The sequence below is a fragment of the Lontra canadensis genome, unplaced genomic scaffold, assembly GCF_010015895.1.
Source record: "Lontra canadensis isolate GAN:19392208 unplaced genomic scaffold, GSC_riverotter_1.0 scaffold126, whole genome shotgun sequence".
Lineage (NCBI taxonomy): Eukaryota > Metazoa > Chordata > Mammalia > Carnivora > Mustelidae > Lontra > Lontra canadensis.
In genome coordinates, this window is record NW_022631120.1 from 2751819 (window position 1) to 2777627 (window position 25809).

Sequence of the window (25809 nt, forward strand, 5' to 3'; positions counted from 1 at the left end):
GCAGCTGTACCAGTTTACATTCTCATCAGCAGTATACAAAGGTTCCCTTTTCTCCACATCCTCACCAACACTTGTTATTTCTTGTGTTTTTGATAGTCATTCCACAAGGTGTGAGGTGACATCTCACTGTGGTTTTGACTTGTATTTCCCCGATGATTACTGATGTTGAATGCCTATACATGGACGTGTTAGCCATATGTATGTCTTCTTTGGAAAGATGTCTGCTTACACATCTGTTCATTTTTAAAACAGGTTGTTTATTTTTTTTGCAGTTGAGTTTTATGAGTTTTTTAATACATTTTGGATATTAACCCCTTACCAGATATATGATTTGCAAATATTTTCTCCCATTTGGTGGGTTGTGTTTTCATTTTGTCGAAGGTTTCTTTTGCTGTGCGTAAGATTTTTGGTTTTAGTCCCACTAGTATATTTTTGTTCGTGTTACATTTGTTTTTGGTGTCAAATCCAAAAATTCCTCACCAAGAGTGATGTCAAGGAGTTTACCTTTATGTTTTCTTCTAGGTTTCAGGTCTTATGTTCAAGTCTTTAATTTATTTTGTGTGTGGTGTTAAGATAGTGCTACGCTTTCATTCTTTTGAATGGGCTGTTCAGTTTTCTCAACGTTGTTTATTGAAGAGATTGGACTTTCTCCATTGTATATTTTTGGCTTCTTTGTTGTAAATTAATTGACCATGTATATATGGTCCACATATATGTGGACTTGTTTCTGGACTTTCTTTTGTGTTCCATTGATCTACGTGTTTGTTTCTATGCCAATACAATGTTTCGATTACTCTAACTTTGTGATGGAGTTTGAAATCAGGAAGCATGTTGCCTCCAGCTTTGTTCTTTCTCAGGTTTGCTTTGGCTGTTTGGAGTCTTCTCTGGTTCCATACAAATTTTAGGATTGTTTGTTTTATTTCCGCGAAAAATACCATTGGAATTTTGGTAAGGAATGAAGTGAATTTATAGATTGTTTAGGTAGGATGGAGTATTGATTCTTTTGATATTGATTGTTTTAATCCACAAGCATGGACTATTTTTCCATATTTTTATGTCTTCATTTCCTTTCATCAGTGTCTTGTGATTTTCAGTGTACAGGCCTTTCACCTCCTTGGTTAAATTTATTCCTAGGTATTTTATTCTTTTGATGCAATCGTAAATGGGATTGTCTTCTTAATTTCTTTCTGATAGTTCATTATTAGTGTGTAGAATTGTAATAAATTTTTATATGTTGATTTTGTGTCACACAGCTTTCCTGAATTCATTTATTAATTCCAAGGGTTATTTGGTGGAGTTGTTAGGATTTTCTGTATATAAAATCTTATCATTTGCACTGGCAGTTTTATATGTTCCTTTCTGATTTGGATACTAATTATTTATTTTTTCTGGCCTAATCGCTCTGGCTAGGACTTCCAGTATTTTGTTGAGTAAAAGTGGCAAGAGTGGCCATCCTTGTCTTATTCCTGATCTTAGAGGAAAAATAATCAACATTTCACCATTGAGTATGATGTTAGCTGTGGGCTTGACATATCTAGCCTTTATTATGTTGAGGTATGTTCTCCCTGTACCCAGTCTTTTGAGAGTTGTTTTGTTTTGTTTTTATCATAAATGGATGTTGAATTTTGTCAGATTTTTTTCTGTATCTATTGAGATGATTATATGATTTTTATCTTTGATTTTAATGTGGTATATAGCGCATTGATTGATTTGTGGGTGTTGAACCATCCTTGTGTCCTTGGAATAAATGCCACTTGATCATGGTGTATGGTCCTTCTAATGTATTGTTGAATTTGTTTTGTTAATATTTTGTTGAGGATTTCTGAATCAGTGTTTATCAAGGATATTGGCCTGTAATTTTCTTTTCTTGTGGTTCCTTTGTCTGGTTTTTGTATTGATAATACGGGCCTTGTAAAATGAGTTTGGAAGTATTACATCATCTTTTGTTTTTGGGAAGAATTTGGGAAGGACTGGTATTTATTCTTCTGTAAATATTTGGTAGAATTCACCAGTGAAGCCATCTGGTCCTGGACTTTTGTTTGTTGGGAAGTTTTTGATTAGTGATTCAACCTCCTTATTAGGCATTTGTCTGTTCAGATTTTCTGTTTGTTTGTTTATTTATTTATTTGTGATTCAACCTTGATAGGTTGTATGTTTCTAGGAATTTATCTGTTTCTTATAGTGTGTCCAGTTTGTTGGCATGTAATTGTTCATAGTATTCTTTTATGGTCTTTTGTATTTCCGTGGTATTGGTTGTAATGTCTCCTCTTTCATTTGTGATTTTATTTGGTTCTTTTCCCCCCTGTCCCCCTTTTTTTGGTGAATCTAGCTAAAGGTTTGTTAATTTTTGTTTATCTTTTCAAAAAAAAGCTCAAATCAATGAATCATGGAACACTTGGGGCATCTGGGTGGCTCAGTTGGTTGGGTGTCTGCCTCTGGCTTAGGTTGTGATCCTGGGGTCCTGGGATCGGGCCCCACATCAGGCTCCTTGCTCAATGGGAAGCCTGCTTCTCCCTCTGCCCGCTGCTCCCCCTGCTTGTGTTCTCTCTCACTCTCAGATAAATGAGTAAAATCTTAAAAAAACAAAAACAAAAAAACATACAAACTAATGATGTACTGTATGGTGACTAACATAACATAATTTTAAAAATTAAAAAAAAAACCACTCAGCTCTTAGTTTGATCTTTTTAAATTATTTTTTTAGTTTCTATTTATTTATTTCTAATATTTATTTTTTCCATCTTTTTGCTTACTTCGGGTTTTGTTTGTTCTTTTTCTAGCTGAGGTGTAAAGAAAGTTGGGTTGTTTGAGATCTTTTTTGTTTATCGATGCAGGCATTTATTGATATGACATCATTCTTAGAACTGCTTTTGTGGCATCCGAGAAATTTTGGTATGCTGTATTTTCAATTTAATTTGTTGCGAAATAGTTCTTTTAGTTCTCTTTGATTTCTTCTTTGATGCATGGCTGCTAACATTGCGTTATGTTTTGATTCTCCAAAATCTATATGCTTTTTTTTTTTCCTTACAGAGCCCTAAGATAGTTGTTCTTTGTGTTTTGTTGAGAGTTTGTACATATTGTGTGTGGAAAGGTGTTTTTCTTTTTTTCTTTTTTCTTTTTTTTTAGGTGCATAGTCCTTGATACCAGAAGTCACTTTCTTAAATTGGGAACTTCATAGAATTAAGCAGTCAGAAATGGTTAAGAAAAAATTTGTGGAGCAAGTTTCTAGCTAAGCTTTACAAATAGGTTTATGTTCTTATATGAAACATTTAGTCAACTGCTTAATTTTTGTATTTCATTAGAGTAAATAGAGGTGTATAGTTTCTGTAATTAGCCATACGGAAGTGAAATTTCTGCTTATGGTATTTTCTAGTTATAAAGTAAATGGTGGCTTATAGCAATGGAATGTAGATAGTGTTTTCTATTTTAACAGTTACAGCCCTAATTTTATGTGTTATCATGATTTATTATGATAAATAATAAAATGTTTCATGAATACTTACGCACATAGTTCCTAAAACTCGTTCAGTATTTCTGAGTAGTATTTTTCTAACTATAGATAGCCTGAAATGTTAGTGGTTTAGTGGGTAATGAAATCAGTTTAGAGGGTTTCCAAATAGCATTTTCAAAATGAAACATAATAAAGCTTGTTAAAGAACATGGCTCCAGGTAAAAAATTTTCTGTGGAACTTCGGGATGTGTATATCAGTTTGTAACATAGAAAGTATTTTTTACTGTGTTGTATGGTTTAAACAGTGACTACTCTTTTAGAGCACCTCACTAGTTAAAATCTGGTGTAAAACTTTACATTTTCTTTTTCCATATAAAAGGGTTAATATAGGGGCGCCTGGGTGGCTCAGTGGGTTAAGCCTCTGCCTTCAGCCCAGGTCATGATCTCGGGGTCCTGGGATCCAGCCCCACATCCGGGCTCTCTGCTCAGCAGGGAGCCTGCTCTCCCCACCCCCCTGCCCCCGCCTGCTGCTCTGCCTACTTGTGATCTCTCTTTCTCTGTCAAATAAATAAAATTAAAAAAAATAAAAATAGAAGGGTTAATATAATAATAATTTTGGCTGATTTTGTGTGAGCTTAGAATTGTGGTTTACAAAGCACTTATGAGAAGTTAAGCTTATGTTGAGATCATTACATGGAAATATGAGATAGAATGAAGAAGTCATATGTATAATGGATTATTTTAAGTCATTATATTTTGAACTGACATCTTGGTAACATCAAGTAAGAAGTAATGTTAGTGAGATGGGTAAGAACTATCACTTAAACAGTTTGGCTTGGGTTGAAAAACATTAAAAATATCAGTGTCTTATTTTTCTTGTGTTTTATGTTATTTTGATGACATTTAAATCTAGGAGGTTAAGATATAAGGACTCTCAGATTTAAATCTGAGTATGAAATAAGAAAACAAATATTAAAATGGTTCCTGGTATTTTAATATACTATCTGCTGTACACAAGGCAACATTTTATTTTAAATAGAAGCAACTATAGTCGAGCTTATATTAAGTCAAAATGCTATACTAGATTGACTTATTTTTTGTTGTTTTTTTTTTTTTTTAAGATTTTATTTATTTATTTGACAGAGATCACAAGTACGCAGAGAGGCAGGCAGAGAGTGGAGGAAGCAGGCTCCCTGCTGAGCAGAGAGCTCCATGCAGGGCTCCATCCCAGGACCCTGGGATCATGACCCGAGCCGAAGGCAGAGGCTTTAACCCACTGAGCCACCCAGGTGCCCCTAGACTTACTTGTTTTATATGTAATTAAAATATTGACGACCGTTGGATTTGTTTCTTAGTTATGAGTCACAAAGGAATAATGATTCAATAGTATACTGTACAGTTTTCACCTATGCGATGGGATTTTGCTTACTCATATTTCTATGATTAGTGCCAGTTAGAGACACAGCCAACAATATAGTGGTATGTTATAAACAATGTAAGGAATGACTTCTTTCTCAGCGTGTCTTTGTTTTTTTTTTAGGACATTTATGTTTTTGAAGTGTATGTGTCACTTATTTTTCCTGATGTTCCTCCATTTTTCTTTTTCTTTTGTTTCTTCATAATCAAATGGAGGTTATGATTTTTTTGGCTAGAAAGCTACATCAGTGGTGTTGTGGTCTTTGTAAGGTATCATGGGCAGAGAAGCGGAATCTTGTTTTGCGCATTTGGGCGATACTGATTTTGACCTCTGGTTAAGATCTTTGTTTTCTTCACTGAATAATGTTTTTCTTTTGTAACTGACAAGAGGGGGTGGGTGGAGACTTCCGTGATTTTGCATTTCAAACCAAACTTTTCTGGACCTAGTATCCATTTAGTATCCACTGATGATTTTTAATTGAATCAATTTCTTAGAGAAGTTTTTATTTTGATTTTTATGTAATTTTAAACTTAGAGAAAAACTGCAATATTAATATAAGAAACTTTTCTATCTTCTTTGTTCCCAATTCGCCAATTGTTTACATTTTACATATTTAAACTGTAAAATGAGTATGAGTCCCTGTCTCAAGCAGTATTGATTTTTTTTGTCTCCTAGTTTCACTTCAAAGGGTTTGTTTTCTTTTTCTTACTCTGTGTAGTTGTACAGAATTCTTTTATAATTCTTGTTCTTTCTGCATTCCCTCTTCTTTTAAAGTTGCTGAATACTGATCATTTTCTGAGAAATTTTATGTGTGGGGGTGCATATGTGCATCTATACACATATGAACTTAGCAATCCTATTCACCTCTTAAATTGTTCTTTAAAATGGGCATGGGACAAATATTTTTAAATCACAAGGTTGCATAGAAAAGGCTCTAGAGTTAAGGAAGTCAATCCACCAGCTCATTTTGTCATGACTCTTAAAAATTGCCTTTCCTTGGGGCGCCAGGGTGGCTCTGTCGTTATGTATCTGGCTTTGGCTCAGGTCATGATCCCAGGGTCTGGGAACAAACCCCACATGGGGCTCCCCACTTGGCAGGAAGCCTGCTTCACCCTCTCTGGCTGTCTCTCTGTGTCAAATAAGTAAATCTTTTAATAAAAAATTACCTTTCCTTGTGAGTATTCTTTGATTCAGTCCAATTCAACAGATATAGAGTGTCTGCTGTGTTTAAAAGATACCGTAGAAAGAATCAAGTAGTTAAAATGCCTTAAATTTATAATGCTTTGCAGTTTCTGAAACATCTTTGAATATACATTTTCTTAATTGCTATTACCAATAACTCAGGAAGGTAGATAGTTCAGATAGATTTATTCCCATTTTATATGAAGAAATTGAGGTCTTGAAAGATTGTGACTTAACCCTGGGCCCAGTGAGTGACAGCTGAAGCGTGAACCAACGTATAAGCTCAGGGCTCTTGTAAATTCTCCTTTACTCTCTTTATGCAGTGACTAAGGATACATTAATTTATACAAATTCCTGGCCACAATGAGGATATGTTTTAATTCATTCACTTAGTATTTTAAGTGTTTCAAGTGCTGGGATAGGATCAGTAAAATAAGATCAAGACAGTACCTTATAGGTTCATATAGTAGCATATGAGTAAGGTGCTTTTCGATTAAGACAGTGACATATCAAAATGCTTGGGTATATGAGAGTGGTTACAGCATGCTTTTTCTTGTTTCATTGGTGGGTCTTTTAAACATGAGTGTTGAAAGTAGTGCTGGGCTGGAATTAGAGACTCTCACTTACTGTGATCTGTGAGTAAGATCAGTACGTTCAGGATCCTTACTTAATATGCACCATTAAATTGATGTTTTCCTTATGGGATTGTGGACTTTGTCCATGCAACATCTTCCCTCTTTTTACCATTACCCCTCAAAGGTTCAGTGCCAGAAAGAACAGGACTGTATCTTTATTTTCTCATCACATCCTCTCTTGAATAGATCATACTTTCATTGCTGTCTTTCCAGTTTGGCTCTGACTCACTGCTGTGATTCTAGCTGTTGAACAGTCTTTCAAGTTAGCAGTTAGTATTCTGGTTAAGTAAAAATTGTCACGAGGCTGCCATTCTTAGTAGTGTAGCTAGGGCAGTTTTACTAAATCAGTAATTAGGCCCCTTTTGTCAGAGGCATATAATGATTGCATGTCAGATAGTCCTCCCTAAATATCGATATTTGAGATTTACTGGAAATAATTTCTGAAACTTTATTATACTTCTAGTTTTGAGTTTAGAGAAACCAAACGTCAATAAAGTGACATTTGTACTGTTTTAATATTTTAGAAGAAAACTTAAACTGTTGTAGTCTGTCTTTACTATTTTTGCCTTACCTGATTAAATTTTGCTGTTGTGTTAATAAGTTCAAAGGAAATGTTCTAATTAGTTTCTGTCGTAACTGGGAACCATAATAAGTTAGAGTACTTTGGAAAGTATGATAACACCTGCTCACTAGTAAATATCAATTCTTTGTCTGGCTCTTTTCCAATCTCACTAACTGTGTCTAAATGTGTGAACCTCTTACCATCTGGGTACTTCAATTTTCTTCTAAATTTAAACAAACAAAAAGTCTTCCCTGTATTCTACCTAATACAGTTTTGAAAGATAATAGGAGGTCATTAAAGTGCTAGCTAAAATCTAACTATTTAAAAATCATTGGCTTTAAATATATACTACCTTAAAATACTAATTTACTACTTAAAAGCCATTGACTCTTTTAGAGTACTTCATTGCTTAGTCTGAGACCTCTATTTTTAGAATACAGTGTATTTGAAGACCAACCTTCTTTGTTGAATTTGACAGGCATGGCACAAGGCCAGTGTGATGAACCCAAAGAGAGAATTTGCAGAATATGCGGGTTGAAGGAGCCCCGGGACTGACTTTCCACGAAGTCCAGGCTATCTGTGTTCATTCCCATGGATGGGAGATTTGCTTCAAGTTGACTGTTGTCTTCCTTCTGTACCATCTGATTTCAGTCTGCACTTGTCTTTTATAGCTCGAGACCGTCGGATGGCAGCTTAACCTTCAGATGGCTCACTCTGCTCAGGCGAAACTGAAGTCTCCTCAGGCTGTACTACAGCTGGGAGTGAGCAATGAAGATTCCAAGGTAAGACATGGTATCTCACTGAAATGGTGTATTCTGTTTACTAGGTCTTGTACTTTATTGTTAGCAGGGTCTTTGCCCTCTGGATTGAAAATTTAAACACATTTAAATTAAATAAGGATTAACAAATTGACCGATCTTTATTTGTGATAGTTTTTGATATCGCGTTGCTTATTGCTTTATTATTCCTTTGAAGAAGTATCTTATCTTGCAAGATGCCTTCCTTGCAAGAGCATTTCATAGTATCACCTTTTAAATTCTGCAATGGGTAAACTTGGTAATGCCAGATAAAAGTAAGATTTTTAATGATTCAGATACTTGTGGATATTTCTGGGTGTTTTAAGCTGCATATATATGGTAGAGGGAATATTGTTGCCTAACCAACACCTTGGTTATGAACATAACGTGAGTTGTATATTTGTGTGTGTGTGTGTGTGTGTTTGTGTGGCACTTGTGTGCATGTGTTTAAATCCCAATTCTTGCAAGATAGAATTTGGGATTCGTTTTTTCTTTTTTTTAACTGCTTGGTGATTTCTCCTTTAGTGTTAATTTCAGGAAGCTTAAACATGTTACCAAGTTTAAAGAGTTGTCATGGAGTTGTTTTTGTTGTTGTTGTTGTTGTTTTGTACTGTAGCATATAGAGAAATATATATTTAAGATATAAATAAAAGCTATTTGTTGTATTTTTATTGTAATTAATTATGTTTCTAAGATAGATAAAGGGAAGTAACTTTTTCTCCCTAAATGAAGGAGACTTTGCTTCATTTGAAGACAAAACAGAGGTGATAATGAGGTAGAAAGATCCGAGGAAGGACAGATTATTATGTCTGGATGTGATCAGAGAATGAGGGGAGAATGTTATTGCTTAGAATGCGCATTGAAAGATGGGATACTTATTTGTTGGAACTTTCATGATGTATTATATCATGCACATTTTTGTCTTTCATATTGGTGAGACCAATACCTGGCCCACGTTCCATGTCTACAGAATTTTAGGCAATTGAGTTGGGACTCACTGCATATAATTAATTAATTTCATCGCAGTGTGCCAAAGTATTTCATTTCACACATTTTAAGTAGGTAAATATAATACAGATAATAATATGTAAAGTAATATAAATTTAGTGGTTAAGAGTTGCACTGACTAGTATATATGGTCTGGAATTTAGTAGCAATGTAGCTTGGGACAACACTTTAATCTCTGAGTGGGGCAACACTCATAATCTTTATGGGTGTCAGTTTCTTCACCTATAAAATGGGGATAATATTACCTGTCTCACAGGGTTTATGTGAAGAGTAGATACCCAATGTATGTAGTGCTTAGTTCAATGCCTAATACTAGGTAGATACTCAAAAAGTGCAGGCTACTACCATCATCATCATCATTAACATCATCATCAATAAAATGTTCTTTGGCCACTGAATAAATAAATGTTTTTGTTTAAACTAAAGCTGACAGTAAACTTTTTTTTACTAATGGAGTTAATCTTTTCCCTTTTTTTACCTTCTTCCCCTGTTTTATTTCTTGATTGTGTTTTTCATATTTAGGCTAACTGGGAGTTGGGGAGGCAAAGGACAGCCTGGAAAGTCCTTTTCTTCTTCTCATGAACTAGGTAGGGAAGGCATTCCCTTAGGTTTAGCATAATAATCTGGAACTCCTTGGTGTAGACTAGGACTGTTCTGCATGAAAACACACGTATGTACCTGGGTACATTGTACATTCTTACACACATGCTTACATTCTCCAAGGGGCCGTACCCCTCGACTGTTGTATTTCTCATGACTACCATATGTTATGTCTGAGTAGCTAGATGCAAATTATAGGTGGGACGGATGCTATTTTGATCATATATTGGGTATACTCTAAGTATTATGGTTTAGGCAATGCTTGACTATGGGATGCCTGAGTCCTCCCAGCTCCTTTATTATGTCTTCAAAATATGTTTGTATGTCAGTTATATTTTTAGGCAGATGTGAAATTCAACTCATTGGAGATAGAGGCCTGAGTGCATTAGATTTTTCCGTGCATTGCTAGTTTGAAATTTTGAATGAACCTTTGGTTATCCTTACAACTTGTAGAGCTAGAGAACCATTTTCTTTTTTTTTAGATTTTATTTATTTATTTGACAGAGAGAGATCACAAGTAGGCAGAGAGGCAGGCAGAGAGAGAGAGGAGGAAGCAGGCTCTCCGCCAAGCAGAGAGCCCAATGCAGGACTCCATCCCAGGACCCCGAGACCATGACCTGAGCCGAAGGCAGAGGCCCAACCCACTGAGCCACTCAGGCACCCCTAGAGAACCATTTTCATGGGCAAACAGACCCTTGGGAAGAAGAACAGCAGCACACAAAAGCAAAGGATACTTTCAGGGGTGCCTGGGTAGCTTAGTTGCTTAAGCATCTGCCTTCGGCTCCGGTCATGATCTCAGGATCTTGGGATCGAGCCCCATGTCATGCTCTTTGCTCAGTGGGGAATCTGCTTCTCCCTCGCCCTCTGTGCTCTGTCTTGCTCTCTCTCAAATAAAGCTTAAAAGCATTAAAGGATATTTTCATTTTGTATGTAGATTTAAGTGAACCTCTTTGTCCATATTGCCCATCTTCCCTATAGCATTGTGGGGATTTGGCTGCTGTTTCTTTGATCTGCTAAACAGAAGACACTAAATGAAGTGTCTGCCCCCTACCAGCCTGGACAGACACTTGTCATTTCCAGGTGATGTGTGTCCTAACTCTAAGGAACAGTTGACGGCTTTACCTCTGTTCTTTCAGTGAGCTGCTGCTGGGAAATGTACTTTTTGTTTTTGTTGTTTTCATTCTCTTTTGTATGATCTGGTACTCTATTCTTTGTACTTAAATGAGAGTGTGGGAAATCTTGAGCAGTTGGAATATTAGATGAAAGGGACAGGAATATGGAAGATGTTTTAAAAGCCACGTTTATTAAAAGAAGGCAGAGCTTTTATTCAAAGAACCATGAAAAGCTAACACCGGTTAATTTATGATGCAAAGTGTCTTAGAAGACAGTTTCCATATGATGAAATTGGCATTTGTTTAAAACAGGAAGCAGTAAATAAAATTCTCTTAAGTGTGTATGACACAGGGCCGTTATCCTGAAAATATACTTGCATTTACATAATTCTGAGAGGATTAGTCAGTAAAAATCATGAGAGAGACTATTTTTGATGGTGTTTACTTTTGAGCTGCTGAACTGAAAACTTCCTGTAATTCACCGAAGTGTGTGGTTTCTAAGAGTCTCTTCTCATTCACTTCCAACGTACACATGAAAAGTGTAGCCTGCAGTGAAGTGTTAATTGCTATCACATTAGATAGCATTGTTGTACTGGTCTCGTTTCTCTTGGAACATTCTTGTCTCTAGGCTTTCCTGTTTTGCTACTAATTTTATCATGAAAACTGGGTGATTGTAGCTTTTCCTACAGTATTTTGATATATATTCTTCTTGTTTGCAGTTAATTGTCTTAGTGTTTGTCTGCTGTATTTAGCAAAGTAAGAATATTTTTCTGTTCTGAGATACCTCAAAATGAAGGGTTTGGTTTTTTTTTTGGTTTATTTCATTAGAGGGCAGTAGAGCTCTTTGCTTACCTAACCTCTGGCATTTACAGTGTTATTTGAAATAACATTCAAAATAATGTGTGAAGTCAGTAGTTGTGGGAAATGCTAAGTGTTCACATTTCTAATCTGTATATAACAATAGAGTTCTCTTGTTTCCATCAACAAAATTAATGCCTATTAATCAGATATGTACAGAACAAATAAGTGAAATCATTATGACTTCATTGTTTATTTCTTTATGATTATTTGCCAAAATGCAATTTATTAAAAAGCCTTCAACAGTATTGACATTTTTGTTACATTCTGTCACTTGAATTAATTTCTTTATGAGAAAAGAGAACCAAATAATTCCCAAGATAGTTGAATGGCTCTAATAAGTTTTATAGTGTAACTAGTTCCAGGCTAATCATAGACAGTTGGAGTTTCTTTATTTATAGAGAATAGCAATTTTATACTTAAGAAACATTGATAATTGTGAATATTCCAAGCACTTTAACTTTGAATATTCTAAAAACACTAAAATATTTAAATTTTGCTATTAAGTGTACATTATTGCATTTTCCCCAATAACTTTGCAATTACATTGTATTTTGTTAGTACAGTGGTTCTGAATTTTTTTAGTACATCTTTTAAGAAAGAATCTTTGTGTTTCATTCTTTTCTCCTTTTGAAACACCGGGGATGAAAATCACCTTGAAAGGGAACTGTCATTTATTTATCTTACTGGGTTGTTTTTTTTTTTTTTTTTTTTATCTTACTGTTAAGTTGGATTATGCTCAGGTTGCACGTGGTACTTTATGGATGGGTAATTATGATTGCAGCTGAGTTTAGGACTTTCTGTACCAGTTTTTTGAGTTAGAGACCTTTATTCTTATCTCCAGAATGGATGGCAAATTCTATTTAGAATGAAGAAAAAAGAGGGAAAACCCTGTTTTAGTGCTTACCCTCTGCAAGGCATGATCTCTCCTCCATTAAACTACATCTTTGAGGTGTGAATTCTTATTACTATCCATATTTTATAAAAAGACTGAGAAATGGAAACAAATATGCCTTAAATTATTCCCTCAGGTTGTACAACTGAAAAACAGCAGAACTAGGATTTAAAACCAGACAATTTTACTTCAGAGCCCTGTGCTTTATTCATTGCTAAGATACTGTTTCTTTTTGCTTGTTTAATAATTTAGTAGTTGGTCCTGTGATACGTATATATGTTTGAGGGTGCTGAAAGCTGTTCCTTTTTTAAAAATTAATTAATTTACTTGAGAGAGAGAGAGAAAAGGAGGAGTAGAGGAAGAGGGAGAGGGAGAGGCAATCCCAGGCAGATTCTGTGCTGAGCATGGAGCCCAGCCTGAGGCATGATACTAGGACCCTGATACCACGACCCGAGTGGAAACCTGGAGTCAGTCGCTTAACCTGCCGCGCAATGCAGGCGCCCTGAAAGACAAGACAAAGAATGTCTTATCATTGTTGGTTGTTGTTCTCCATAAAGCGATAGGTATGCGTATTCTAAATTTCCGTTTCTTTTTCTTTGTTTAAGTTGAAGTAATTTTACAGTTTAAGTGAATGAGAGATACTACTACACACTTTCACACAGTAAGTAAAGTTGCGTGTTTGGATGTTACCTCCGTTCAGTAGAGGCTCCATTAATCAGCACCCTTCACTCTCACAGCTGCATGGCATCATTGGTGTTGGCACCTCTTGAACAAGGAAGTAGGCCATGTCATTGAAAAGAGAACATCCTTAGATCTGTTTATGACAGATATCTTAGAAGAAAATATGTATGTTGTTCAAATTATGAACTCTTGTAGTAGAAATTTAAAGTAGTTTGATCTCCTTTAAAGTGATGTTTGTACCGACTGATTCTGAAGGACCTTCAAATTTCTCTGAGCTACTCTAATAAGCAGGTCTGAATTTTACAACTATTGTACTTTCTACGAATCTAATCTACACAGTGAATAAATTTCAGTGTATTCCCTTGATAATTTCTGTTTATTTTTCTCTTGTATAATAGCTGTATTTTTATAATGGACATTTTCGGAAAATATAGGGGAAAAATGTGGGTTAAAACCAAGTATAATTCTAATACCCACAACACTTGTTTGGTTTTGCTCTAGGACCTTCCAGTTTGTTTGTTTTTTTTTCCTATGGAACTCTTAACTTATGAGTGGTTTTTAAAAAAATAGTGATTACATTTGGTTGAAGCACAGAAATTGAGGTTTTATTATTATTGTTCAGTACTCAGTATGATTATGAGAAGATAATCTCATTTGTTAGAATTTTTTCCCATTTTGATAAGAAGCAGTTTTTACCTTTTTTATGACATGCTCTCTGTGATCTGAAGAAACAGTCTATAAAGTCTTGGGCTTTTTACTCACTGATTTTGATGAGCAATTTTATAAAATGAGCTTTGCCTCTGGCAGTTCTGTATCAAGATACTAATTCTCATTTGTACAGTATGGGATATTATTTAGGGTTCCAAAAATTTTGAAGACACGTCAGTGGTTTTTCTTCTCTAATCAAATGATTGATAAATATTGATTGTCTTTCTTTTTAAAAAATTGTGGATTTTCTTAATTACTGAAGTTGTGTATGTTTATTGTAGAAAACTTGAAAATTCCAGAGATATAAAGAGAATCTCATAGATTTACCCCCAGGACGTAGCCAGTCTATTCGATCTCTTTTATTTTGGTGTTTATTCTCCGAATACTTTATTTTGAGAGTGGAATCATATGAATTCTTTGATTTTATGTATAACTGCTTTTTTCACAAATCATGCAAAACCTTTTCCATATTGCTTCAAACTTACCATGAATGTATTTTAAATGACTGTGTCATGCTTTGGCTATGACATAGTATGATTTTGTGACAGTTCCTTTATTGTCAGATAATGGGTTTGTTTCCAGTATTTTCCTATTAAATTGTGATAAACATCTTTGTGTATATTGAGTAGGTGCTTAACAAACATGTACTGAATGATCGATGAATGAATTAAATGAATGAAGGAAGCCTCCTTGGTATAAAAGGTTGTTCTCCAGGAGTATAATTAGTAGATGAAAGGTCATAACCTAAAAAAAGGTCCTTTAAGTTTCATAAATGGCTTTCCATAATTCTTTTGCAAACACACACAGAAACCCAAAGGTCGTATCCAAAAAATTTAAGAGCTTTTAGAGAAGAGTGTAACATTACCATCTCAAATATAGGTTCTTTGATAACTAGTTAATTACTTTGGATAATTTTAGGGGACCAGTGAAAAGCTCAGGTACTTCTGTAATATTAGAGAGCCCTCTATTTTATAATTTCTGTATTCCAGTAGTGTACAAATTAGAAAGCTTTCATTATATGTGTTTTATTTTATTATAGAACATGCAGAAGCAATTTGATCAAATACTCCGGCAGTTAGGGAAAATAGAATCAACCCTTATTTGTGAGATAATTGCCCAGATACTCTGGGAAGAAAGCCTGGTTCTTTGGAATCGAATTTATTTAAGTATCGCTAAAGCTTTGTGGCTCTAGTTTTCTGATTCTTAATTTTGTTTTGTGTCCTTTTTCATTGTAATCAATTTCTCAATGATAGTGCCCTTCAGGTGTTGTATTTTCTACATAAAAGCAATATAAAATGTTTTTCCTCAGTTTAGTGTATTTTTTTTTTAGTTCTGTGGTCAGTTGGACTTTCTAAAAGACTTTATGTATATAAGTACCTCGATGTGTTCTGATCATGTATGTAGTGAACCCATAGTGAACCCCCTTGTTTCTGAGAGTGAGTGTGTGTGTGTTAAACTTTCATATTTTAGGCTCCCTAATGGAAACTCTGCATTTATCCATAATAAGACTTTATAAGCTAAAAAAAAATATTGTTTTGGACACTATCTTTGATGGGTAAAAACAAGCAGAATATTGATACCCAATTAGAGTGTGATAGAATTGAGTATTCATGTGGAGGAAGTGATAAAAGAGTCTTGGAGGAGAAAATCCTTTTTAAAAATACTCCAGAAAGTTCATACAGTTGAGAATTAAAATACCATCTTTTTACTAACATTCTTTTGAAAAATGTTGTGGGATTCCAAAGTAGGGAAACAAATAATACCACCCTTGTTTGTCTTTCTTATCTTTGTAAGCTTTTTTTTAACTTTTTATATCCAGAGGCAATTGATAATTATAGTATTTCACAGACCTAGTAGAACATATTTAGAAATACCTTTACATTTTGTTTAATGTATTTCTGTGGATTAGAGATGACAATAATGGAAACCTGTGGTTTAAGTATTTTGAAATAAAAGTGTTTATAATGAATTAGACAGCTGAGCAAATAAAATGCAGTTTCATAAATTAAACAGTAACTTTAGGCAGTAAACTTAAGGCAGACACTTAACATCAAAACGCTTTAAGTAGCTCAAATTCCATTCAAAAAATATTTATTAAACATTGCCTGTGTAGGAAATACTAGACAAGGTATTACTGAGATGGAGAGTTTTATTTTTCATCATGGAGCTTCTGTTCTAGCAAGCCAGGAAATAGAAGTTTAGTGATTACTACAGAAGAGGAAATATATGGAGCTCTGGAAACTGACAGCAAGGAGTTAGAGACTGTGACAAGTTGGGGAGTTTCAGATGAGGGAAAAAGCACATGAAAAAGGATAGAGACTTACCTTTTAAGTGTGTGGAGTATGACATAGCTCTGATATCCAGGTAGAGATGGTTGGCCATCGGGGCTTGGGAGAAATTATAGACTAGAAATTGAGATTTGGAAATCGTCAAGGTTTAGATTATAGTTTCAGTCATGAGACTGGAGGAGATCAATCATTTAGAGACAGAATATAGAAATTTATGAGCTCCTAAATTTAAAAGGCCAGTAGAGCTTATGACAGTGATTGGGAAGGAACAGCCAGAGACTGAAGGAAGAACGTTTCTTGGAGAATGAATTATGTCACATGCCGCTAAGGGGTAGAAGAGAAAAAAATAAGTAAATTATCTCATCTCCCCCTCACAGCTATGAATTAGGTGCTAATATCTCCCCTAGTTTGCTCAGTGGTTAAATCTCAGTACCTAGGTTGGGTCCTAGAAACTGGCAGAGCCAAGATTTGAATCCAGGTCCATCTCACTTAATAACCTGAACTTATAATTACTATTCTGTGGTAAAAAGAAGAATGAATTTAGTGACATGGAGATCATTGGTGAGCAATGTCTGGGGCCAGGAGGAGATGTTTAAGTGGAAGGCAGTGTGGAATGCTGTTGAGGGGTCAGGAATCAGATAAGTGAGTGACCGATTTGATTGGTTGGACTTCTCTGATAACTTTGACAATTGTAATCTCAGTTACATTTGAGAGGAAGTAGAAACCTGATTGGATTAAATTGAGGAGAAAATTGGGGATTAAATTAGGGACACCGAGTGTAAGACCCCATCTAAGTAACTCTTCCAAGAAGCACAGAGATAGGACAGTCCGTGTAGCGGGGGGTGGATTTAGTGAGTGCCGAAGGGAGAGGAGGTTGGCATGTTGCAGATCCGTCAGGGGAGAAATGGATAACATAGGATAGAGAGGGCTATAATTACTTGGAGAAAGTGAGAAGATCCAGAGCCGGAATGGAAAGGTTGGATTGTGATGGGAGTGGGAACCTACCATTTGTTGTAATAGGAAGTAAGGAAGAGTGTGGGTGAGGTAGGTAGTTTTGGGTGTTAGAAGAGGAAGTTGTGTCTCTGATTGCTTCTGTTTTCTCCAGGCAGTCATTTGTTGGGAGAATGGGTAGGTCTAGGAGGCTTGAGAACAGAGGAGAAAGTATGAAAGAGTTTGTATACGGGGAAAATGAATGAACTAGTTATTTTAGTCTACTTTGCTGTGTTGGACAGTGCTGATTGCCCATTTGAGATTTGTGGCCATGGATTTGAAATGAGAACTGTTAGAAGGTTGCACATTTTTCTTGATCCATTTTTAGTTGTTTTGGTCTAGAGGTAGAATAGATGGATAATTGGATTTAAGCAGGGTTTCATCTTTGCCCGGTGTTATCAGATGAGGGGAAAAAGGGAGAAAGGATGGCATACACACGCATGCACACACACATATACATGTGAGTGGTTCTAAACAGGTCAGGTGGAAAGTGAGGCTATGATATGTGTTGGGGGTGGGGTGATGGAGGGGAACTGGCTGGAAACAGCTAGAACCCTGGACCATAGCCTCCCTAGAGTAGTGTGTGGTACAGAGGACCCCCAGAGGGACACATTAGTTCCAGAATCACTCAGGGCTTTTTTTCATTTGAATCTTCAGACTTCTATGGCTTGGTTTGGTGTATATCGTTTCCTTTAAGAGGGAGAAGTAGATAAAAGTAAGACTGAATATCTGTTCTTAACTTTTATCACTGCATCCACTTGGAAACTGAAGTGGTCCAAATATACGAAGATTTGCTCTATGTCGTAGGAGTTCCTCATGTGTGGCCGGTGGCTACTCCTTGATCTGTTGCTTCCCTGGTTGATGACATACCCAGCAACTATAGGAAAATACTGGAGTCATTCATAACAAGCCCTCTAGACCAATGATACTATAGCTAGAAATCAATTAAAATGTGAATGTTTTATATTTCAGTTGAATTTATTGGTTTTCGAATATCTTTGGTGATTTCCTGAATTGCTTTTCTAAATCTAGTATTTTAATTTTGGGATGGCATTATAAATTTTATTTTTATATTTTTTAAAGATTTTATTTATTTGTCAGAGAGCGCGCACAAGGAGGGGGAGAGGCAGGCAGATGGAGAAGCAGGAAAGAGGGAGAAGCAGGCCCTCTGCTGGGCAAGGAGCCCGATTTGGGGCTCGATCCCAGGACCCTGAGATCGTGACCTGAGCTGAAGGCAGACACTTAACCCACTGAGCAACCCAGGCACCCTGGCATTATAAATTTTAGATTCAGGACACAGTAAAGATGGCTAGATTAGGTTTTCTCATGAGTAAATTACATTGTTGAATATTGAATCAGTCCTAATAATTTTGGCACAAAAAGGAGTTGACAAACACTTTTCTTTCCTGGCCTAGCTTTTTTTTTTTTTTTTTAAGTTTTATTTACTTATTTGAAAGAGAGAGTGCAGGAGAGAGAGAACAGGCATACAAGCTGGGGAAGAGGCAGAGGGATAAGAGAAGCAGGCTCTCTGCTGAGTAAGGAGCTCGACGTGGGGCTCGATGCCAGGACCCTAAGATCGAGACCTGAGCCGAAGGCAGATGCTTAACCAACTGAACCACCCAGGCACCCTTCCTGGCCTAGTTTAAATGAGATTTTAGCATTTCTGGTGTGAGGTTGCCATATGAATGCTTAAATATATCTTTAATGGATTATGTAAATCGTGTTTCTTTCAAATTTTTTCTTTATATGAGAATCATTTAGAGGAAATTAAACATATAAGGAAGAGGAGTCACTTTTATTATATAAGATACTTCTCTCAGAGCAAATTATTGGGCACTTTTGACTGTTCTTGTGATATTTGGGAAATAAAGATTCTTCTAATATGTTCACATATAAAATCTCTTTATTTTTATTTTAATTTTTTTTTTAGCTTTTCAACTGTCTTTTATACTTATCGTCCAGCATTATGTAATCTTTAAAAAAAAATCTCATGTCTGTATATAAAGTGCTTTAAGGTTTTAATCATATCCTCAGATCTTGGGTCACCTGCCCTCTTACCTGGACACGTGGCCATCCCCAGATGCTGTGTCGTTCCAAGTCTGTGGCAGGTCACTTGTTTGTATGTAGCAGCAGCTCGGCGTCACCAGTTTTGTTTTCGGTCTGTCTTTGGACGACATGTTTGCGAGTCAGTCAGTGCATGGGGAGGAGTCATGTTCAGTCACCTTATATAACGGGAAATGAAATTCATGAGCCGTGGGAACATGTCCTTACCCTGGCGTTTAGATGAACGAAGCAGTAGCGGTAGGGGCTAGAGAAGCAGAGTTATCTTCAGTAGTTTTTCTTAATGCATGAGGTTCTCAAACAGAATTTGTTCCTTCTTTCCTCTCTTCCTCTTTCTCTCTCATTCTCTTCCCTGCCCCCCCACCCCCCACCCCCGCCTTCCTTTCTTCTTTATAGTGGAGGAGAAGTGTAGTTTCTTTCAGAGATAACCCATTTTATCTCAAGGAGTTCGAATCATCCATCTTAGCAGGGTAATTTTATCTAAACTTAAAATGCCGCCACTTCCTTAAGAAGGACAATGAAATAAATACTCCAAAATAACCCTTTTGTAATTCTCAGCAGTAAAACAGAGAGAGTTATTCAGGTACAACTTTATTTATGGAATGAGTAAAGGCTCATTAGATTTTCCAGCAAAAAGAGATGTTAAATGGATTTGGCAATGGAATGTTAGATATGACATCAGAAATGCAAACGGCACAGAAAGAAGATAAATTGGACTCATCATAACTGGAAACTTTTGTGCATCAAGGATGTTATGAAGAAAATGAAAAGATAACCTAAAGAATGGGAGAAAATATTTGCACATCATATATCTGCTAAGGGATTTGTATCTAAAGTATTTGAAGAACTCCTGCAACTCAACAACAAAAAGACAACTCAAATAAAAATGGGTGAAGGACTGATAGACATTTCTCCAGAGAAGCTGTACAAATGGCCACCAAGCTCATGAAAAGATACTCCACATCATTAGTCATTAGGGAAATGCAAATCCAAACTATACTCACTGGGCTGGCTATAATTACAAAGAGAAAAGGAAGGAAGGAGGACAAAGGAAGAACATAGGTGGGGGTTAGAATGGGGAGATATTAGGACCACTGTGATTACTGATGGGGTTGAACCACTGTGGAAAATATTTTGTTAATTCCTCAGAAATTCAAACACAGAGTTATCATATGACTCCGCAACTCCAGTCATAGATATATACCTGTAAGGACTCAAGTAAGTACACGTGCGTATGTGCAGGTTGATAGCAGTACTAGTCACCATAGCCGGAAGGTCGCAAATGTCCATCAGTGGATGAATGGATAAACAGTGTGTGGTTTATACATACAATGGAATATTAATGAGCCATAAGAAGGAATGAGGTACTGATATATGCTACAGTGTAGATAAACCTCAAAGACTTTTGCTTACTAAAAGAAACCAGACACAACAGGTCACATAAGTGATCTGATTTATATAAAATATCCAGATTAGGCAAAGCCATAGAAACAGCAAGCAGATAGCAGTTGCCAGCGCCTGGGGGCAGGGAAGATGGAGGAGTGACACCTTAAAAGTTTTGAGTTTGTTTTTGGGGTGATGAAATCTTCTGGAATCAGATAGTGGTAATGGTCGCACAATTCCATGAATGCATTAGGAGCCACCAAATTGTATTAAAACAATAAATTTGAGAGAGAGATCAAGAGAATAAGGGAAACCAACTTTAGGAATATATATTTTTTAAAGAGTGATTTATTTATTTGAGACAGAGCAAGAGAGTGTGAGCTGGGGGAGAGAGAGAGAGGGTCTCAAATAGACTCTCCACTGAGCCCGATGGGGGGGGCTTCATCTCCTGACCCTGAGATCATGACCTGAGTCAAAACCAGTAGTTGGACGCTTAACCAACTAAGCCACTCAGGTGCCCCCCTGACAGTGGGAATATTTCAACCTTCTGCATTTATTGATGAGAAAACTCAGGCCCAGTGAGGTTAAATGATAGTTCAGTAGATTATTGGCACAGCCGGATGAGACCCTAGTCTGACATAGGAGAGGGGACATGGATCGAAAGGGACAAAACTGAATTTAAATTCTTGGAATATGGGCAAGAATCTGAATCTTTTTGCAACAGACTTCCAAATTTGAAAATGTGGCTGGTAATACAGATCAAAATTATTGAAGAATTGAGATAACATCAGCGAAATGCCTATTCGAGTGAGCCTCACATAGTAAGTACTTAATATTAATTGAATTTGAATTTGCATTGATATGGTTTAACCTTGTGTTAGGAACGTAAGTAATCCTGGAAAATATTTTGAGGAATATATTATCTTGGAAAATAGTTGAGTACTGGGTTGATAACTTGTATAAGAATTTGCTCTTTTATTTTTTTTATTAACATATAATGTATGATTTGCTTCACGGGTACAGGTCTGTGAATCATCAGTCCTGCATAATTCCCAGCACTCACCATAGCACATACCCTCCCCAGTGTCTATCACCCAGCCACCCCATCCCTCCCAACACCCCATTCCTCCCCACTGCCCCCCCTAGCAACGCTCAGTTTGTTTCCTGAGATTAGAGTCTCTTATGGTTTGTCTCCCTCTGTCTCCCCTCTCTGGTTTCATCTTGTTTCATTTCATATTGTTCAGTATTACCATATTCTAGTTTGTAACCATTGAGATTGAATTGTCTGTAGCCATCATCTTTTAACAAACCACTGCTCCTTTTCTCTTAATTAGTAGAAAGGATTCTCAAATGAATATAGAGGAAGAATACTGCTTCTGTAATTGCTAATATTGCCTTGTAGGCGACTTGAACTCCCTGTGGGATTTTTTTTTTTCCTCCCACAGTGACCTTTCATAGAGTATGTGCTCTGAAAGAACAAGTCCACAGGGGTAGCATGGCAATCTGCCAATTATCAGTGTAATTTTCTGTGATGTTAAATCATCTTTGCATTTATTTGACCATTCTCAGTGACAGTATTTTGTGTTTACTTAGTAGCTTTCAACTACAGGGCTCAAAATTCCTTGCAAATACTGAGCCTCAAAACACTCCTTTGTGGCGGCATACTGTAATTATCCTTATGGGTTAAGAGAGCAGGAGGATGGTATCCTTTAACTGTTAATGCTGTAATAAGAGAAGAAATCATCTGCAAAAAATAGGTTGCTATTTATAGGATGGTTTTGTCTTAAAATGAGAAACTAAAAGTTTTTCTGCCTTATTAGATGATGCTCACGATTTTCATCCCCATTTTTATTTGGCCATTTTTTCCTACTTTTCAACTGATTGTAAGGTGTATTGACTCCTTTTGTTTCTAAAGTACAGGAAAATAAGAAAATTGTAAGCATGTATCCAGAGTAGTTTTATCCAACTATGTGCATTTATCCAGCCTTTTTGCTCTAGACACGTGAGTAGAATAATTTATATATTTCCTTTTTTTAAAGATTTTATTTATTTATTTATTCATTTGAGAGAGAGAGAGCGGGGGAAGTGCAGAAGGTCAGGGAGAGAGAATCTCAAGCAGACTCCTTGCTAGGCACAGAGTCCTACATGGGGCTTGATCTCCTGATGCAGATATCAGCAAGAGTTGGACGCCCAACTGACTGAGTCAACCAGGCAGGTGCCCCTATATGTTTCTTAGCTTTGAGAGCGAGTACTATGTAGTCAGTTATAATAGTCACTATGTAGTCACATAATAGTCACGTCCTCAGGTATTTTAGGTTGCAATGGAAGTGACCATTTAGTAATATTGCTGCCATGTAAGTGTATTTATGCTTCTCTTTGATGATGTGTTTTCAGAGCAAAGTACTACCTAATCCTGTATCTTTTGGCTCTTTCTTGGTCTTTGGAGATGGGGAGATATCCTACAGGTTAAGATACAGAACAAACTTAACAATACAGTTTAAAATGGGGCCTACTTAATAGTAATTCCTAAAAAAAGACACAACATGACTCACAAACAAATTTAGTTTGTGTTAAGAAGCAAACCCCTGAGTTGCCTTATGTAGGTTTAATGTGGGTCAGGGCCCATTTGGAGGCCGAAGGAACATCTTAGCTGAGCTACGTAGTTGTTGCTTCTGCAGTTGTCTTTTGTTGAATTCCTATCACCCTGGGTGAGGGGAGCTGATCAGAACCCAGTCTCGGTATCTGCAGCGCACAGACCAGGAACAGCTACACCGACCCTACCACGTTCTGCCAATCAAGAGGATGATGGTAATTGATACCATTTATTGACCACTTAATATATGCCAGGTATAATTCTTTGTGCTTTTTTGCTTTGTCTTGTTGGACCCTTGAAGTTAATAAACAGTGGAATCACTTTTTATTATTTGCCCAGGGGGACTGAAAATAATTTACAATTTAATAAAGTAGCCACCGTGCTTCCCCAGTGATTACTTTGCCACCTGTCTTTAGTGAGGCCCATGGCGAATGCCTCTTCTCACAATCTTTATGGTTTTATCGTGCTCTTAAACATTTTGTTTGGAAAGCCATGAAAATTTCCTGAGGGTAAGTGATTTATTTCCATTTGCCAAGTGTGCAGAGTGAGAGAATGACCTTGATAGAGATCAGACTGAGAGTTGGTCCTGTTCTTTTCTGGCGGGGCTGTCTGGGTTAGATAAAGTACATGTAGTACCAGAGAATCAGAGAATTTCTGGTAGGAAAAGAGTCTGTACTGAATTTTTCTAGAGCACAGCTCCTCCGCTGAAGTGCAAGTAGCTAATAGGTCAGCTGAGATACCGACTGCGCCCTTAGGGCCCTGGGCAGTGAGGCCGTGTCCACAGGGCGCTGGCGTTCCCGGCCAGTCACCCAGCCTCAAGCTGAATTGCTGACTCACCACACTGTAAAGTACGAACATACCATTTTTTTTTTGTCCATGCCAGGATGGCAGTCAGGCTCCGGAAACGTAATTACCCTCCAAAATGGAAAAGAAGTAGAAATCGTACTTTATCTTTTTTTTTTTTTTTTTTTAAAAAAAAAACCTAATTCTCTCTCACCTATTACTTAGTTCCCCAGGGCTGGGAGTATGTTGGATTTAGACCTTGAAACTTGTATTTAGTCGCTCATTGTTGTGATCTCAGAAGTTAGCAGTATGACTTGCATACAAGTAAAAGCATTTCCTCACTGCTGTGTGTCCTCACTGATTGTGTGGATTAACAGAGGGCAAACTTGATCTGTTTTCGGAGGATGCTTGTTTTTGCCTCCGTTATTCTTTTGGGGAAGTTTGGGTTACTAGTCGTTTTAGGTAATTTTTGAAGCTCTGGTGCAAAAATTCTTTGACACAGTAAGACATACTTTTTCATTGATTAATGTACATTAAGTGGTTCATATGGCAAGTTGACCCGAATCAACTTCAAAGTGGATTCAGAGACCACCATTATGAGTCCTGCAGTCTCATTTCTGCCAGCCTCTCCCACAAAACTTCTTAGTCTTCTTTTTGCACATTAATGTTAAGAAGAATGATGGCCACTTTTTTTTTTCTCTCATGTACAATGGCACCTAATCTTAGGGAGACGCAGGTTTTAGAGTCCAAGGCCTTGCAGGTGCTGATGATCTCATAGAGACCAGACTATTCTCAGGCAGAGGGAGTCCCTTAGGAACGCGCCGCATGGGATCCCAGCATCACATTCCTGAGTAAGTCGTGTCACCTGTGTTACTGACCTTCAGGACTTAGTTAAACAGTCTGCCAGTTCTTCAGTTGAACATGGAGAGTTCACGTATGTGTTTTAGCTCTTGAACCACTGTCAGCCCACAGGGGCCCTCGGCACGCTTTGACTGAGATACTAAAGATGGACATTTTCCACCTCACGCCGGGACTTACATTCATTCGTTCAGGGGATGGTGGGCCTAATTGCCCCCATGATTCAGTTCTCTGTTTGCAAAGTGTAGAGTTGAAGTCATGTAAGTGAATCACAATAGTTGAATTCACATAAATTCGCTATCATGTCACTCCCTTGTATTACCTGATGACTTGTGCTGTACGCGCTTTGTCTCTCAGATGTTTCACTTATTTATGCCTTCGCAGTCTTCAGGCTCCTATTTCTTAGAATTTAAAAGTACTGCTGTGTTCATTAATAAAGTCTCCCGCCTATTACCAACCTCCTACTGATTTATAGGATTAGAGCCTGTTAGGAGAGAGAAAGGTTTCTTAAATAGAAGCTCTCTGGTATTCTGTATTTTTTTTAGCTGAATATATTCCTAGGGAATGTTGCAGGTAAACATTCTGTGTGCCCAGTGAAAAAGGGAAGGGGTAAGATCGTGAAGGTGTAAGCTGCTAATTTTTAAACTGACAGGGAGGAGTGTGAGTATATTGACCTAATAGCTACCAGTTTAAAGAATACAAATTCTAAAAGGATTATGTTTCCCTCAAATATATTGAGGTAGGTTCTGTTGCTAGCAGCCAAATAATTTTAATTGGATTTAGATTCAGGTATGACTGTCTCCCATGGTTTCCACTCCTGGAGCCTCAACTTATGCCACTTGGTACAGTAGGGGTTTGCCTTAATTTATACTAGCAACATTAATCACCTGGGTTTTTTTTTTCTTCTTCATTCTAGGCCATTAAAACATATCACATTCATTAGTGTA

The 25809-nt window shown here is 36.8% G+C and overlaps 1 protein-coding gene across 2 annotated transcripts in view; it reads left to right on the top strand.

Moving 5' to 3' along the window:
• The window catches only part of COMMD10 (COMM domain containing 10), a 188765-nt gene that overhangs the window by 29940 nt on the left and 133016 nt on the right, over positions 1 to 25809 (top strand). For both annotated transcript variants that reach the window (XM_032842236.1, XM_032842237.1), the window contains one exon: positions 7919 to 8029. In XM_032842236.1, coding sequence (XP_032698127.1) covers positions 7919 to 8029 — 111 coding nt within the window. The remainder of the gene's footprint in view (positions 1 to 7918; positions 8030 to 25809) is intronic.